The 18,654-nt window shown below is 37.0% G+C and overlaps 1 protein-coding gene across 19 annotated transcripts in view; it reads right to left on the bottom strand.

Annotated features, from left to right (window-relative positions):
* Rapgef6 (Rap guanine nucleotide exchange factor 6) overlaps positions 1 to 18,654 on the bottom strand; it is a 177,889-nt gene that overhangs the window by 53,521 nt on the left and 105,714 nt on the right. For all 19 annotated transcript variants that reach the window (XM_013111593.3, XM_013111579.3, XM_013111580.3 and 16 more), the window contains 7 exons: positions 17,890 to 18,026; positions 14,079 to 14,237; positions 13,379 to 13,531; positions 8,067 to 8,231; positions 6,177 to 6,284; positions 4,990 to 5,193; positions 2,280 to 2,388 (listed from right to left, as the gene is read on the bottom strand). In XM_013111593.3, the coding sequence (XP_012967047.2) occupies positions 2,280 to 2,388; positions 4,990 to 5,193; positions 6,177 to 6,284; positions 8,067 to 8,231; positions 13,379 to 13,531; positions 14,079 to 14,237; positions 17,890 to 18,026 (1,035 nt within the window). The remainder of the gene's footprint in view (positions 1 to 2,279; positions 2,389 to 4,989; positions 5,194 to 6,176; positions 6,285 to 8,066; positions 8,232 to 13,378; positions 13,532 to 14,078; positions 14,238 to 17,889; positions 18,027 to 18,654) is intronic.

The following is an 18,654-nucleotide window of genomic DNA, read 5'->3' as shown; positions in this document are numbered from 1 at the left end:
GGTGGGAGAGCTGGAGAGCTGACACCCTCTCCCTGCGAGTCTACCATGTGGTAGCATGGATGAGAGAAAGATGCCTTCACTCCCTCACCCATTACTACCTGTGGCAGATGAGACCTAGGGTCGCAAGAGTGGGAGAACTAGCCCTGACCCTCACTGGCTACACCCAGAAGAGCTGACTCCACCCCCCTTGTATACCCCCTACCTTAGTCTCTATTCACTTCTTGTTCTCCATCAACCACAGCAATGTTTGAATATCATGTTTATTTAAAATCTTTCCACCTTTCCTTTCTTTGTCTACTTTAAATCCCACTTCTCTCCATGCAACCTTCCCCCAAAAACAAAACCAAATATAAAAGAAAACAAACAAGAGGGAGGGCCGAGAGAATCTTGTCATGACAAGTGCCAGTTACTGAGAACATTATGTAAAGATGAAAGTGTTCCCTCAATTTCCACAAATGCTCTATAAATTTTGCTTGAGTTAGTCTTTGGTGATCTGCTTGGCTGACAGCACTCTAACTGGAGTAAGGAAGTATGGGCTGGCAATGCCTTCCCTTCTCCAGCTTTCGCAGGACCATGTAGCTCCCTATCCTTGATCACAACCAGCAGGATCCTGGGAGGACAACAGTATTCTTACTAACCAGAGGCTAGTCTTAGGTTATGGCTTCCCTGCCTGCCTTTATATCCACAGGTCTCCCTTTTTCCCCAGGGTCCATGTTACCAAATACTTGGTATTAGTAATCTTTTTTTTTTTTTTGTGACAGGTGCAAAGAATTCTCAGGTATTAGATGCTTAAAACATCCATAAAACACACTTGAGATAGAAACCTTGGTAGAGACTTAATAATTGGTCAAGGTGACAGAGTAAGGGTTGCTTTCATATTTTTCAAAACCAGAATTCTTTAATTTCACCTAAAAGTTTGTATTAGTGGATAGTGTAAATCACAGAAAGTAAAAAACTGTGAAGGCTTCTTTATTCAGCACTAAAGTACAATAATGCTGGAAAACTGCCCATCAACTAGCTAACATGAAGTAATTATATCCAAGGCACTCAAATGAAGAGGAAAATAACAAAACACTTCACTTTTCTCTATGACTGAACACAGTTTAAAGAAAGGCAAGTGAAAGTGGAAACAAATACCCCCCCAAAAAACCCACATCCATCATTTCCTCTCCAAAAAGGCATACTTCTAGGATTCTATTGTCATTCTGATTGCAATCTGATCAAGCTAAAGGGATTTTTCTTCCCCTGCCTTGTAAAAAATAACTTACTGTTATCTTTCTCATGATTTTAGTCAAAATCCAATGGAGTCTAAAGCAAATGATAATCTTTCATAAAAATTACAAAACCAAATGAATGGTGTATTTTGTTAAAAGCAGTTTTTTAAAATAAAGATGTATTTTATTTTTACTCCATATGTGTGTTTTGCCTGCAAATATGGAGTCAGATAACCTCAAACTGGAGTTACAGATGGTTGTGGGCCACCATGTAGGTGCTGGGAATCAAACCTGGATTTCCCAGAAGTGCAGCCAGTATTTTCAACCATGGATCCATCTCTTCAGCCGCCAAAGCACAAGCTTAATACATGTTTTATTCAGATATAAATATGAAAAATAAAGCAGCGCATGGCTGGAGATGTAGCTCAGCTGTAGGACATTAGGGCAGCATTTGTCAAGGCTCTGGGTCTAGCATCTTATATCAAAAAATTGAAGAACACTGTACAGCTGTTATAAACAATTTTACAAAGAAAATAAGGACATGCTGTTTAGAAATCTTACTCATAGATTTCAAATGCTTCACTGAATTTATCTGATGAAACAATTACTCTGGCATTTGACTCATTGCAGAAAGCTGGCTTTGTATATTCAGAGTGGAAAAGAACCTGCTTATGACTTTTAAGCTTTTTATTTGAGTCATTCAAGTTTTATTATTGCATTCTGCACTATATAGTACACAAGAGAAGCTGAATAGATAATCTTATACAAAAAGTTTATATTTTACTATCATCTACCTGACCGAAATGATTTTTCTTTTTTAAAAAATATTTATTTATTATACATATAGTATCCTGTCTGCATGTATGTCTACATGCTAGAAGAGGGCAAAAAATTTCATTATAGATGGTTGTGAGCCACCATGTAGTAGCTGGGGATTGAACTCAGGACCCTTGGAAGAGCAGACAATGCTCTTAACCTCTGAATCATTTATCCAGCCCCCTTACTTTTCTATTTATACAAAATAAAACAAACCTTAACCTTAGTAGCTTTTATAACAAAACTTACCAAAAATGTTGGTCTTCACAGTAAGTGCAAGATGAGTATTATTCCTCAAAATTTCAAGAGCTTTACCAAATGTAATATTTTCAAAGTTTTGTCCATTGACTTCCATTATCTTGAAAATATTTTTAAAATACAAATTAAGAAATAGTATTAGTATCACCTATTACCTCAAAAGTCTAATATTAGAAAAACCAAAATTGAACTTGAATAATCACACCATATATGAGCAATGTTTATTATTTTTAGAAACTGGACTACTATTCTTTTCCTATACTGTATAATTTCCAAATCCTCTATCACATGTGACATAAAAACTCTCAAAGGTAAAGAGGACACAAAACAAAATATTAGGAAAAGAAAAATCAAACAAAGCAAAATTCAGAATTTTAAAATGATACATCAGGCCCAGAATGATGGTGCACATCTTTAATCCCAGCACTTGGGAGCAGAAACAGGCAGATTTCTGAGCTTGAGCCAGCATGGTCTACAGAGTGAGTTCCAGGTCAGCCAGGACTACATCCCGAGACTCAGTCTCAAAAACCAAAAAACAACAAAACAAAAATATGACCTATATCTACATATCAAAATGCCATGGCACTAAGGAGATTCATATTTGAACAATTCTCAGTGACAACTTTGAATCACAAGAACAGAGAATAAAGGTGTTTATGTGTAGGAATTAATAGTAGAAAAGAAAAATAAAGGCTGGTTTTGACTTTATTAAGCAACAACATAGGTGATATTTTTTTGCAACTTTAGTGTTCTTAAGAAATAAATCACTGTTACCACAGAGCTTTAAGCCACACTGAACAAAAACATCTTCAGATCTATACAGACTTATGTCTGTAAAAACAGTAACAACAAGTATGATCTAGACAAAATGGATCATGGAAGAATGGATGCAAGATGCAAAACCATGATAAATTTCATTGTTAGGAATATAAATTTTGGATTTCACTGTTCTCCCATCTACTGTGAGGAATGATATCTTTAAATGTTTTATGATAAAATACTTGAAAAACCATATATATAGACTGGACAACAGGCTTTTCTGTTTCTTTGGAGCCTGTCCTGGAACTTACTCTGTAGACCAGGCTGGCCTCAAACTCACAGAAATCCACCTGTCTCTGCTTCTTGAGTGCTAGGAGTAAAGGTGTGCCCCACCATTGCCCAGCATAATAAATCTATTAATTCTAAGACACTGGCTGTTAAGATATTTTTAATGAGTAGACTGAGGAGTGGGACAATTAAAAAACAAAACAACCAAACAAAAAACTCCCTTAAGGAAATCAAAGGATTATACTACTATTTTTTCTTTCTTCCTTTCTTTTTTCTTTCTTTTTTGAGACAGAGTCTCACTGGCCTGGAACCCAGAGATCCGCCTCTCTTTGGCTTCTGAGTGCTGGGATTAAAGGTGTACATCACCATGCCTGGCCCACCATTTCCCCTCCTCCTACCCTACACCTCCCCATCTTCCCCAGTTTCTGACAATCTGGTCATTGTAGGTTGTTTAGTGGCCTCTATTAACTATGTACCAGCAATAACCCCTAGGTTTTGATACCCAAAAGTTATTTTTTAGGGGCTAGAAATGTAGTGTAGTAGAATACAGTGCTCACCTATCATGTGTGAGGCCCTGGGTTCAATCCCTAGATACATTGTCAACAAACCAAACAACAATGACAACAACACCAAAAGTGTATGTGCACGTCTATTTTTACACATTGCCAAATGATGGTCATATTGTACGTGAACTGAAGATCATCAAGAAAACAACTCTGGTGTACACAAGAGTCATCTATAAAATAAAGACAACAACAACAAAAAAATCCCAACAGATTCCTGACTTTTCTGTTGAGGATGTCATTAATACAATCAGTATGATATAAGCCTATGAATTACATTTTATGCATAGGATGCATTATATCACATTTTGAATTAGGCTACACAATAGCAACTTAATAACTAAAAAGAATAAACCAATCAGGTATAATAGCATATGCCTTTAATTCCAGAACTAGGTGGCAAAATATTTCTGTGAGTTCAAGGCCAGGCTGTTCTACTACATACTGAGTTTAGGGCTAGCCAGGGCTACACAGTGAGACCCTGTCTAAAAACCAAAAATGACAACAACAAACCAAAGAAGAGTAAATCCCTATCTAATTCCTCCCATGTCTCCGTTTTTCCTGGTCCCTCACTTAGTTGATTCTGCTTATAAATGTAGCTGTGGTATCATATAAGCATTAATCAATTTGATGTCATCACTTAATCTTTAGCCACTTACATTTGAAAGTAATATGAAGCATCTATTCCATCAAACTTGTAAGGTGCTAATTCATGAACGTCTTTCTGGAATATTCTGAAGTTGCAAAGGAAAAATTTCCTAATCCTTGGAAAATAGGAAGGGTCACTCAATGGAGTTTATACTGACTGAGCCCTGTAGAACACATGGTTTTCAACCATGCTATTACAAAATTCTCCATCAAAAGTAATGAATATATGATACATATTTTGAAAATAAACCCTATTTAACACTAGGGCTGGAGAAATAGCTCAATTGGAAAAAAAAGTAGGCAGTTCCTGAAGAACAACACTGAAAATTTTCTGTCTTCTAGCACATACATTCTCCTCTCCCCTCCCCCAAAGAAAAGATACAAAAGTAACAGATTTACTACTTACAAAAGTTCTTATTTAAAGTGTGGGATTATTTACCTACCTGATCACCACGTTTCAGTCCTGCATCAGCAGCTTTGCTACCAGGTTCTACTCCTTCAACAAAGACACCAAATCCTTTCTCACTGCCTCCATTAAGGCTGAAGTGCAGGGGTGACTCACGGGATGCCTTCTGTAGCACAACTTGCCTCCACTTAGCTTTTGCAGCACAGGCAATATTCAATAACCTGAGGTGACCATTCATTTTCTATGAAGCAGAAAAGATTAAAATGTACATTTAATACCTATTCCTACAGGCTTTGAAAAATTCTACAGGGTTTTAAAAAGACTTTTAGATAATGAAAGGTTACTCCTGAATCTTCTAAATTATTACTGTACTATCTTGTATACCTCCTGGCTGAAATGGAGTGGCTTCCTTTCTGAATATTGTCTAATACTCGGACATATTCAGAAAATATTTAACTCTTTTGTAAACTCAATAATATTCTAGTTTTAAGTTCTATTCCTATTTTAATATTCAATTATTCTCAAACAGGCAATTTAACAGGTTTGTGAACTTGATATGGCTCTAATAGCTCCCAATATTTTCTCTTTCTTTCAGGGCAGGAATCAAATTTTACATTTGTACATAATACCTTTTAGTGGGAGATTTTAATAAATACTTGATTATTTGTTGGGGATGACTCAATCTTTCCTTCCACTGTCTCTTAAATAACTACACACTGGTACTGCAAGAGTTAAATGATGTTGGTGTGCCTCAATGGTCTATTAGTGAAGTTCCCTTATCTCTGCTCATGTTTCCTCATTTTGCACAGGGAAGATATGCTGCAGGAAAGTCTACAGGGGTAAGGAAGGGACCAGAGCTGTCACTTTATTCCTTCTGTGTTCAACTTAATCTACTCTGGGAACTATGCTCTTGTATATTTTCTCTGTGCCAGTTTGTCTTCAGATTGTTATATTCCTTACCTCATTATAGTCCTCATATAAGCTATAAAAACTGGAGACAACCATTTTTTATTAAGATCTAAGGTATAAAGCTCAGGCAATCTGTTCTAATACACAGCTCTAAGCAGAGGCTAGCTCTAAAACAGAAATGAGTATGAAAGTTACATGGCCTTTTATTTTGGTAGGAATTCTCATCCTAAAACAGATCTGGGAGAAGAGGGAAATTGTTCTGAGTTGCTGTTTTGCTGAGGGAGACCCCTGAATTATGAAAAGAAAAATTCTTACTGTATCTTCCAGATTTTTTTCAAATTCTTCTAGAAATCGAGTCATAGCAGGATCACCTTCAAAATCATTAAAATGATTATTTACCCATAAGAGCACAATCCGGGTCACCTGTGGAATAGGAGAAAGCATATGGTTATGTGACGCATTCCTTCTGTCTGGTCGGCCACTCTTGAGCTTCAATTTACACAAAAGAGGCATGATTTAATATCAACGCACGTTTCCTTTGGTTTTGAAAGAAAAAACAAACTGGGATGTGTATTTCACATAGTGTCTTAAATACAAGTCCCTGTCTGTTGTAAGTGCAGGCACTCGTTTCAATCAGAACACATCATTAAAAGTGTTTCTACAATTAAGCATGCACTTGAGCAAAATTTTTAAGAAAAATAAATCTAAAACTTCACTAAATGTTGCCAAATTTTCAAAGTGGTGAGTTATTTTGTCCAACAGGTTAAGTAAAAAAAATTAAGACATGTGGGTGAAAAGTGGTACACTTCATTTGGTTTTGAGTGGACTTCCATATGTGCAATAATGGTGAACATATGCTTCTTGGCCATGTATAAATTTGCTTCAGTTTCTTGTTGTCATTTGTTCATTTTTCAATCATGTTGCTCATCTTTCAGCTCCTCAGTTCTAAGAATTTTTTATGTATTCTGGTTAGTAGAGCCTTATCAAATCTATGATTTGCAAATCTTTTTGTTGTTTTATGCATTTTCTGCTTATTCCATTTTCATATTCATAAACAGGTCTGAGGTTATTGTTGGGAATCATCCTCCACCACTTTTCTATCTTATTCATTAAATCAGAAACTCTCAGTCAAACCCAGAGCTTGCTGATACGCTTGTCTTGCAAGCTAGCTTGCACTGGGGAGCCTCATTTCCACTTTCTGAGGCTGGAACTGTAAGCTGGATGCCATGCCCACCTGAAATTCACATGGGGTCTGGTGATACACACTCCTGTCCCAACCTTTGCCCAGCAAAGTGTTTTAATCCCTGGACCATCTCCCAAGGTCCTATCCTGTGTGTGTGCGTGTGTGTGTGTTTTAGTATAGGCATCTATTTTTTTAATTATCTATTTTTATTTTATATACATTGGTGTTTTGCCTTCATGTATGTCTATATGAGGTGTCGGGTCCCCTGGAACAGGAGTTACAGTTGTGAGCTGCCACGTGGGTGCTGGGAGTTGAACCCAGATCCTCTGGAAGAGCAGCCAGGGCTCTTAACCATTGAGCCATTTCTCCAGCCCTGTGCTTCTTGATAGTACTGTTTGATATAGAAAAAAGGTTTTAATATTGAAAGTTCTGTTTGTTTTTTCTTTTCTTGCTTGTGCCATGGGTGTCACATCTGCATAACTATTGCCAAACCCAAACTCAATTAGTGTAAGAGCATTAAAGTTTTACTTCTTAAAACATTTTTATTTATTACTGTATATGTTCATGACACATGTGTGGGATACATATTCCATGGTGTGTATTAAGGTGAAAGGACAACTTTGTGGAGCTGGTTCTCTCCTTTCACCTGTATGTATGCTCTGGGGTTTGAACTCAGGTCTCCGGGTTGTTATTCCTCAAAATCCACTAACCAGCTTCATGCTTTATCTATCTACACAAACTGCCTAATTTTTGGGTAAAACCCTACACTACTACCATGGTTCCTGAGTTTACAGCTAGCCCTTACAGTCTTACTTCAGTTTCTGATTCCTAGTTTGTATGTATTTTCAAGGCACTGAGAAAACAACCAGACATATGTCTACACTAATTCACTAAGCTATTTAGGTAAACTTTTTTCCCCATAAAAACAAAAACAAAACTCTTATGATCTATAAAGTGCAAAAGTGTTTAATAAAATTTAAAGGTTAAAGTTAAGTCCATGCCTTTTATATTTATAAACCAACCTTATCCCTTAAGCTGTCCATCTTAAACCATTCCAAAAGCTTGATCCCAACATCCAAAGGACTTTCAAGAAATGTCCTATAAGTTAATAGGAAATCTTCTATATATGTTGGGTCCACAATAGAATGTTCTTCTATCAAATGCATGATGAGACGCTCAGGTGTTGCCTAAAAATCCAATGAAATACAAGATTAAGACAAAACAAAACTCCAGGAGTCAAGTTATCTCCCATTATTCTCCTTTAAAGCCTACTGCTGGGAGACTGTAGTCTTCAGATCATAATTCAGAAACAGCCAGAGGATTAGATCTGAGATATGGTAGAGGGGCAAGCCCCCAGCAACATCTGCTCAGCTGTGCTTGTTTCCACTGGCACTTCACCCCCGAAAAGCCTAGGAAATTTACTGACTTATCCCTTGTATGGGCTGTTACTGGTACTTCTGCTACAATAGGGCATATAATGACTGTCCAAAGCAAAGGAAACAGAAAGAAGTACGTTAGCCAGGCAGTGGTAGTGCACACCTTTAATCCCAAAACTCAGGAGGCAGAGGCAGGTGGATCTAATTTTGTGATTTTGAGGCCAGCCTGGTCTACAGAGTGAGTTCTAGAATAGCCAGGGGTATACAGAGAAACCCTGTCTTGAAAAACAAATAAACAATAACAAAAAGAGGAAGAAGAAAGTGAGCAAGTAATCTTTCTTCCACATTTAATCCATCTCAAATTTTCTTCTGTCCCAGGCTACAGGAATAATATACAGGTATTTACTCTTCTAGTCTTCCTGCTTGTGTGTGAAATGACTAAATCCCTTACTGTTTGTACATTCAGCATTTTAAAGGCTTGTGTATACATGTGTATATATAAAATACATTAATAAACATTTCCTATTGAGTTTCTGAACCAATGTTAAAAATTTTTATTGAGACTGCAGTTTTTTCTAAATTTATTTATTGGTGTGTGTTTGTGTCATGTGGAGGCTAGAGGACAACCTTGAGTATTTTTCCTCAAGCGCTATAGTTTTATTTTTTTTAAGACAGAGTTTCACTAGCCTGGGATGTTCCAAGGCTAGTTGGCCAGTAAGTCTTACAAGCATATGCCATCATGCCTGGCTTTTTGTGGGATGGGCAGGGTGAGGTGTGCATGTGTGTGAGGTGTAGGTCAGAGGATGACATCTTCCTCAAACCATATCTTTTTTGAGACAGTCTTTCACTAAATCTGGAGCTTACCAAGTGGTTGGATTAGCTGGCTAGCAAGCCACAGGAACCCTTGTCTTTGCCTCCCCAATGCAAGAATTACAGGTGCTCAGAATTACACCAAGTCCTCTTTTTCCTCCCCTCCTATCCCGAGACAGGGTTTCTCCGTGTAGCCTTGGCTGTCCTGGAACTCACGCTGTATACCAGGTTGGCTTCGAACTCAGAGACCCGCCTGCCTCTGTCCCCCAAGCACTGGGTTTAAAGGCATGCACCACTACCACCACCCCTCATACCAGTCTTTTTTAAAGAGACCTGAAATAAGATCCTTGTGCTTGCACAGCAAACATTTTACCAGCTGAGCCATCTCTCCAACCTTCTATGCTTGGCTTTATAAAAGTGGGTTCTGTGGATTAAACTTAGGTTCTCAGGTTTGCAAGATAAGCACTTATCAATTGTACTACCTTTGCAACTCTGCTCTGTCTGCTATCTTTTCAAAAGCAAGTAAACAGAACATAAAAAGAAAACAAATATTAAGTTGGATATAAAATGCAACTGTGGGAGATGGAGAAAACAGTTCAGTGGTTAAGAACACTTGCTGCTCTTAAGTAAGACTTGGGTTTGGTTCCTAGCACCCACATGGTAGCTCACAACCATCTCTAACTCCAGTTCCAGTGGATCCAATGCCCTTTTATGACATTTGTAGTCATGCCACACATGTGGTGCACTACATAATATAAATTTTAAAAATCTAACTGTGGTCCTTAAGTGCAAACATCAATTTGCTGCAACCATACAAATAATTAATTGATCACAACATCTGTACATAGTAAACAGACATTAATACTGACAATGCTATTCCCTTAGAATTTGTTTTCCAAGGGTACCCAATGCTAATAAGGTGTATAAATCACTTCTCTTGAGGTACTCAGGAGTAAGAAAAGACTTTAATATAACCTACTTATGGCATAGAGACTATAGGTTATTCATCTTCTCTTACCTTCAAAAATACTGTCTAAGATAAAAATGGTTTATTATTTAGGCTAATCATGGTAGGAAATTTATATGTGGTCTTAGGGTTTACAAGCTAAGTCAGTGTGGCAACTGGTCAACCTTAAAGGAGAACATCATCCTGTTTCTCTAAATAAAAGTCTCTAAAGAGTCTGGGCTATATATTCAAAATTTTTAAAAGAGCTCATTATCATGCAGAAATATATCACAAATGTCCAGACTAGCAACTAAGATAGTGGGATACTTGGAGAGAGTATTCCACTCTGGATACTTTCCACTTGGATAAAAGGCAAAAGCCATGGTTGGCACGGTTATACTGGCATGGTAGAGACTGGTTAAAACCAGCAAATAATTAGGAATAGGTATTAATATAAATGGAAGTAAAATACGAGAAGAATTCTGTAAGACAGTATTAGAACTGTATCATATAAACTCATGGCTGCATAACACAAAGTTGTATAAGTGCATTGATAATTAACATAAATACCTGTTATTTCTAGTTCTGACTCTTGAGAAGCTGTAAATATATATAGTGAATTCCCAGATCCTGGCTTATAAATGCTATCCTCCATTGGAAAGATCAAGAACTTTCTGGAGAAATGGCTGATTCCAGAGGAGAAGCAAAAAAGTTCACGATAATCCTTCCTAACTTCCAGAAAACTAGAAAGAGCACAAAGAATGATGGGGGAATTTCAAAAGAATGCAAGAATCAGTCTGAAGAGCACTGGCTGGCATCTCAGTATTAGAATAACACTAATAAGAAGTTTGTACCTAGCTGTTATTAAACACAAACTAGAGGTAGTATACTGATAATCATATCAGAACATCTCTTCATCAGGTACTCATCAATTATGAAGTGTCACAAATAATAACTTTATAGTAAAAACTCCAAACATGAGGTCATCAAGGTTAACTTCCCTAGAGGAAGGTCTGTCAACACTGAACAAGATGCAAAGAGAAGAGAATTAATTATAGTGTAATTCCTTATGGCAAGCATATGGGTAAACTTAACATGATATAAGACATGGATTCTTTTAAGTCTGCTGGGGATATGAGTAACAAACACCAAGCAACTGAAGTGGACCAAAGTGGCAGGACAATGAAATACAACTATGTTCTTAGATGAGAACCCAGGCGAGAAATGAAAATGCAACATCACTGGGACCACTGATGAGAGTCTACTAGGGACTTCAGATTGCCTCTATTAACTTAGCAATGCATACTTCCATACTTGGAGAATTCTATGATGTTTATGTAGGTGTGCTCTTATTTTTAGAAATGTTGAGGCACTGCATTTGTAAAATGTCTCAAACAGTTTAAAAAAAGACGGATGAAAATGGGGCAAATGCAGTAGGCGAATCTGACTCAGAGAGTTGTCTGTATTGTTCTTGAAACTTTTCTTTTTGTTCACGTGCATATGGGTATGTGCAGGCCAAAGGCCAATTTCAGATGTCTGTCTTAACTACTCTCCATCTTGTTTTGAGACAGGGTCTGTCACTTATCTGGAGCTTGTCAATTCAACTAGACTGGCTGGCCACTGAGATCTGTCTGCTTCTCCACTGCTTCAATTACAGGTGCAAACCAGTGTGTCCAGCTTTTTACATGAGTTCTGGGGAATAGACTCAGGTTCCTATATTTGCATGTGTGAGGCGAGCCTTTAACTAAACCAAGCAACTCCCTATTCTAGTTCTTAAAACTTTTCTGTAAGTTTGAACTATTAAAATAAAACAGGGGTCTTGTTAGGTGTGGTGGTGTATGCCATAATCTCAGCACTTGGAGACAGAGGTAGACAGATCTGTGAGTTCAAGGACAGCCTGGTCTACAGAGTGAGTTCTAGGACAGCCAAAGCTACACAGAAAAACAAAACAAAAAATGGAGTCTTTGCCAAAGATAAAATGATGAGTAATATGCATTAGCTTAAGTATTCTATTTATATATTTTCCCGTCTTCCTTCTTCTTCTTCCTTCTCCTCATCCTCCTTCTTCTTCTTGACTCCTGATGCTCTTGCGTCTACCTTCTCAAAGTTGGGATGACTACATCCAGAACACACTATATTTATCTTTACTACATACAAAGCTTATACTAGGAAGACAGTCTAAGAATTCAATTCCTAAGGAAGAACTGATATATCAGACTCATATTTCCTCTCTAAGTTACTAAGTTGTCTTCTATCTGTCAATCAATAACAACATACTTTGTAAATAAGGCTAGCTTAAAAAGAGAAACATGTATGTATTTTCAACTATACTTGCTCTACCTTCTATCTAGAGGTTTTCAAACAGACAGGAATGACAAAAAATATAGGAGAGTAAGACACATAGAAGGGAATACAGAGATTGCTGCTTTGACTGCAATTATGCTAAAGCTTCAGTTTTATCTAACTCAGTCTTAACTTTTCTTTCTGTGTCTTACAGTTTCAATTTAAAGTTCAGAGAAGCCACAGCTGATTTCAATGTTAGCAAGAGCATTGTGTCTTTGTTGCTAGTCTTTAAATTTCCTGTTTCTGTCTATCTCTAATACTGCTTGCTTTCTTTTCATAAGACCAATACCCACCATCAAGGGCTTATACATTTAAGAATTAAAAGATTTGGCTAGTATAATCTAAAATAATATTGTATCAATTAGGATATTAAGTGGCAGTAAGTATCCTTCATCCCATAAATGTGTAATGACCAGTTGGAAAAGGGACAGAAGATTCAACACACCCACTGAATCATACATCAACATGTTAGTGAAGAATTTTACATTATTCAAAAAAGTGGTTTAAAGGCTTTTTATTTTTAAAGCAAGATGAAAGATTTCAATGAAGTTGCTAGAATAAGAAGTAAAAACAAGCCTGGTAGTGGTAGCAAATGCCTTTAATCACAGCACTTGGGAGGTAGAGATAGGCAGATCTCTGAGTTCAAGGCCAGCTTTGTCTACAGAGAAACCCTGTCTCAAAAAAAAAAAAAAAAAAAAAAAAAGCCAGTAGGATTTTCTGAAGGAGGCAGAGACAGGAGGATCACCAGTTTGAGGCCAGCCTGGGCTACACATTTTTAAGGGAGAGGGACCTGGGATTGACATGTGAAGCAACCTTGTTTCTAATTTAACCCACCCACCCACCTAGCAAAATCACCCACCTTGATTACAATGTGTCCTTTCCTCGTTCCACTTCGGTCTAGTTCTCGGTGCTCATGTACCATGACAATTTCTCCCTCTTCCTCAACTTTATGGGTATTTTTTTCCACATGATTTAAAATCCTCCAATAATCTTGTTGGGCTATACAGACAAACTGTCCAAGAACAACATGGGGACAGTTAATGAATCTATAATACATAAACACATCACTATGCACCAAGGCAGAGCACAAAGGTAACAAATAAGGCAGCATCAGTTCTTTCTCATTCAATTTGTTTAACCTTAAACAAAATCAAGGCAGAGAGACTAAAGTGGAATCATCTGAATTCTGCTGTAAAAGGAGAAGTGAACATCTACTTCTCTTAAACAGACAAAGAAAACGCGAAGCAGGAGTAAGTCAGAAACAAACAACTCACAAGTTCCTATTTCCTTCCTTCTTTGAAAACAGAAAGATACTAAACTGGATAATAACACTTTGAATGTTCAAACAAACCAACATTTGGAACATTCTCTTAAAAATTTATACTTTGCTCAATTTATCAAAATTTGAGACATATAAAATCTACATTCTCTTGTCAACTGTAGACACTGGAAAATTCTAATTCTCAACTAAAGCTGTTTTATTTCCAGGAAGAAAAAGAAAAATAGCTTAGCCATTTTCAGTCAAAAGATGAGAAAACACTGAGCAGAGATCAGCTTACCTGACAATCATCAACTTTAGTCCTGACAACTCCATGCATGTACTGCTTATCTAGAGTGGGGACAATTCCAAAACTATTTCCCATGAAGAGATTTTCAATTTTCCCATCTGGATGACTAATTTCTACAGTGCCATTTAAAATGACATACCATGAGTCAAGCTACAAAGGAAAATAAAGGTGTTACATCCTTTTTTAAAAGACAGTCATAAGTTAACTTTGAACAACAATTTAGCAAAGTATATAATTTAAAAAAGAAAAAGAAGACCTAGCTCTATTATTCAGTAATTAGTTATCAACATCCTGTGTTTTGTCTATACAAAACAACTGGTTTCTTTCACTTTCTTCTTTTAGTCACAAAGGACTTTCATAATTGGTCAATTTTTCTGAGGCAAAATACTGTTATGTTTAAGAACATAATTCTTGTTTTAAAAACTATTTTATGTGCATGAGTATTTGCTTACATGTATGTATGTGTACAACATGTGTGTCCTACAAGGCCAGATAAGGACTTCATACTCCCTGGAACTGTACTTACAATTGTGAGCTGTCCCCTGGATGCTGGGAACTGATTCCCTAACCTTTCTAAGAACACCCAGTGCTCTCAACTGCTAAGACATCTATCAGAAGCACAAATACTTAGACTCTTAATCCAGATCCTGTCACTGAGCAACACAGTGACTTTCACCAAGTTATTTAATGTTCCCAGACTTCAGTTTATTGCTAAAATGGCTGTAAAAAGGCAATATAGATGGTCAATATAGATCAAATACAACATAAATCATTTTAATAATTAACTTACAAAAACTACAAAAAGCCTGAATTTTAAGTCACATTTAACAAAATGTCCTAAATTTGTGTTAATATTAAAAATTCTTCATTTTATATGAAATATAATTTTATTATATTTTAATTTATTTTTGGTGTGTGTGTACTCACATGTGTGCTACAATGTTTGTGTGGAGGCTAGAGGACAAATTGTGGGAACTAGTTCTCTCCCACTCTGTGAGTACCAGGGATATAGGTCAGGCTTGGTGGCAAGTGCCTTTTACCCATCTTGCTGGCCTGGAGGATGATATACATAATACATACATTTTAATTTTAAAGATTTAGTTTATATGTTGTATGAATGTTTTACCTGTATGGGTATATATGTACCACATGTACGACTGTTGGATCCCTTGGAACTGGGGTTATGGATGGTTGTGAACCACCATGTAAGTAATGGGAATTGAGTCTGGGTCTTCTGAAAGAGCAAAAAGTGCTCTTAACCACTGAGCCATCTCTCCAGCCCAGAGTTATATTCCTAAAGATATGCTATGTATCTGTGAAAGAACACTTATTCTTTAATAACCACGCTTATTAAACTTACAATGCCATTTAAAGAACATTTAGGACCATCAGTTCTGAGAGATAACTACTTCTGTCTACAGAAATATCTATTAGGAAGCTGGGAAACAATACATTTTTGTTTTTGTTTTTTTGAAATAAAGTCTGTATATAGCCCTGGCTGTTCTGGAACTTATTATATAGACCAGGTTAGCCTTGAACACACAGAAATCTACTAGTCTTCCTCTCTAATGCTGGGATTAGTGTGCAACTTGCCCAACCAGACAAAGAAAAGCTGCTTAAAAAAATCCTATTGTCTACACAGCTTTTATTTATTGTTTGTGCATATGTACATAATTTTAAGCTGTTTAAATATATTTAGATCACTCTGCCTTTGAGTGTATGTATTTTTACATATAGGTAGACATGTCTGTACATGTGGCTAACAGAGGTCAACCTCAAGTGCTGTCTACCCTGGTTTATTTTTGCTTGTGTAAGTCTGGGTGCAGGTACACATATGTGCTAGCATATGTGAACATATTCATTTGGAGGTCAGAGGACAACCCTGACTGTCTTTCTGTAGATACCATCTATACTGAATTCTTTTAGAAAGGGTCTTTTTAGTCTAGAGCTTGCCAAGTTGGTTGGTCGACGAGTCCCAGGGATCTTTAGATCTATACCTCCTCAGTGCTAAATTTACAGGTGCATACCATCATATCCAGCTTTTGTTGTAGTTTCTGGGGACTGAACTTGGGTCCTCACACTTGGTGGCAAATACTTCAACTATGTTCTCTCTAGGGACTATTTTATCTTTAAAAGCAAAAACTATACTCATCTGTCTCCTTCAACTTCCTGGGGATGTTCATCCTACTCATTAGGAATAAAACATGTAAATAAAACTGGAGAAGACCTTTCCCCCCAAAGAATTCTGAGCAATTTAAAAGGAGAGTGAAGGTGTGGAGTACACAGCTCAGTGGAACATCACTTGTCCAGTATGCTGGGTTGCTGAGAATGCTCTAATCTTTTATCCCATGGTTATGTATTCATCTGGTAAGCTATAGCTTGTTATTAAATGGTATTTTGGACTACTCAATTCTTTCTATTACAAATATGTAATGAGCATCTTTTGATATAACTTGAGATTTTTATTATGTTCTAAGGAGAGACACCAGTTAAGTAGAACAACAGACAGGGAAGGCAGAGGCAGGTGGATCTGAGTTCGAGGCCAGTCTGGTATATGAAAGCTAGTTCCAGGCAGTCAGAGCTGTTACATAGACAAACCCTGATGGCGGCATCAGACTTCCTTCTACAATTCCCCTTTTAGTCTAAAAAAGGACAACTAACTTGTGTCCATGAACAAAATGTATCAAACTTCTATCTAAACCTAAACTTATCTGAAAGAAACACCCAAATATGAACACCTCCTTCCAATCCCAACTCTAAAATAATTGAAAACTAACACTAACAGGTGTAAACTATCTTATAATATCAATAGTAGGGAGAGGGGGCGTGGAATTCTCAAAACTACTTCCTGCTGAGATGGGACGATGATAATCTCAAACCAAATTAAAATGAATTTTCAGGACTGTTAAAACAATTTACCTATAGTATTAAACACTGGTAATTCACTTCTCAGCATCAATCTTACAGTAGAGTTTTTCCAGTTTCACTACAGCAGGGGTTCTCAACTTGTGGGCTGCAACTCTTTCACAGGGGTTGCCTAAGACCCTCTCAGAAAATAGCTATTTGGTACAGTTCACAACAGTAGCAAACTTACAAAGTAGCAATGAAAATAATTTCATGGTTGGGGCGGTCACTACCTTGAGAACTGCAAGGGTGGCAGCATTAGGAAGGCTGAGAATCACTGCACTATGGTCTTGTTACATCCCTAGAAGGGAGGCATCAGTACCAATACACTGTCCTTCCCTCTTTCAACTCTTATCACAGACAATGAACAGGGTGGGGAGTGAATAAATACTTGACCAACATTTTCAAAAACAATAACAACATACATATACATGTACAAATGAAAAGCAATAAAGGCTTCTTTAAAGAGTTCTACTATTTAATTTTTAAAAATTTTTGCATCAAGTCCATTGATGTGACACCAACAGTTAAAAAAATGTAAAGCAAGAAAACAAAACAAGACTCCTCCCCACACACACCCAACCAACAACAAAAATAACAACCTTTCTCTTCAAGAGTTAACCACCAACAGGTGGTAGTGTTGCATGTCTTTAATTCCAGCACTCGAGAAAGTAGAGGCAGGCAGATCTCTAAGAGTTCAAGGCCATCCTGGTCTATAGAGTGAATTCCAGGACAGCTAGGGCTACTGCATAGAAAAACCCTGCCTCGAAAAAACAAAAAATAAAAAACTGAACAACAAAAGCCTACCTTGAGTCAGTATGCACTCAAAATACTTTAAACTCAAAAATCTTGGATTTATACAAGCTTAAAGAAATTAATGAGTTATTTGCCAACCTACCTCCTGCCCATCTTCAAGAATAACAGCCCCGGCCTGCTCCACTACTTCAAAAATCATGACAGAACAGAGTTCTCTCCTTACAGACATAGTCATGTTTGCAAATGCAGGGAGCTGGTGCATGAACTCAAGTAACTGTTCTATAAGAAAACAGAAATTCTAGTATAAGATCAAGACTACTACTTTTACAACAAATTCTATAATTCAATATTCTATTTGTTAATCAACTTAGGAACTTATACTGATAAAAAAAGAAAATCAAGATACATAACGTCATGACTATTCACATACACAAAACAACCAAACCATATAGGGACTGGAGAGGCAGCTAAGTGGTTAGGAGCAACTGGCTCTTCTTCCAGGGAATCTGTGCTCACAATCGTCTATAATTCCAATTCTGGAGTATCTGACACCCCCTACTGACATTTATTGTGAATCTTATTTTGCCTGCATGTATATCTGTGCATCATGTATATGCAGTGCTGTAAAAGTCATGTGAGCTACTGCATGCACCTAAACAGTGGCTAATTAATAATACTTTATCTTTAGAATGGCAGGGAACATTCAAATACTGATCATTGTTGATGAAAGTTATGATTTTTACTAGCACTGACTTCTAATATTAACAGCAATGATCATAAAAAGAAAACCCAAGATAAAATCTTAACTGAATAATAGCAATATGTAATTGACACTAAGTACACTTAGTTCCTTAAAGATATATTGAAGGGACCAGCCACCTGTTTTAGCAGCCATGACTGACTAACA

Source organism: Mesocricetus auratus, unplaced genomic scaffold (genome assembly GCF_017639785.1).
Source record: "Mesocricetus auratus isolate SY011 unplaced genomic scaffold, BCM_Maur_2.0 Super-Scaffold_100007, whole genome shotgun sequence".
In the NCBI taxonomy this organism is placed as follows: domain Eukaryota; kingdom Metazoa; phylum Chordata; class Mammalia; order Rodentia; family Cricetidae; genus Mesocricetus; species Mesocricetus auratus.
The sequence above is the reverse complement of the archived record's forward strand: the minus strand, read 5'-3'. Positions and strand labels throughout refer to the sequence as shown.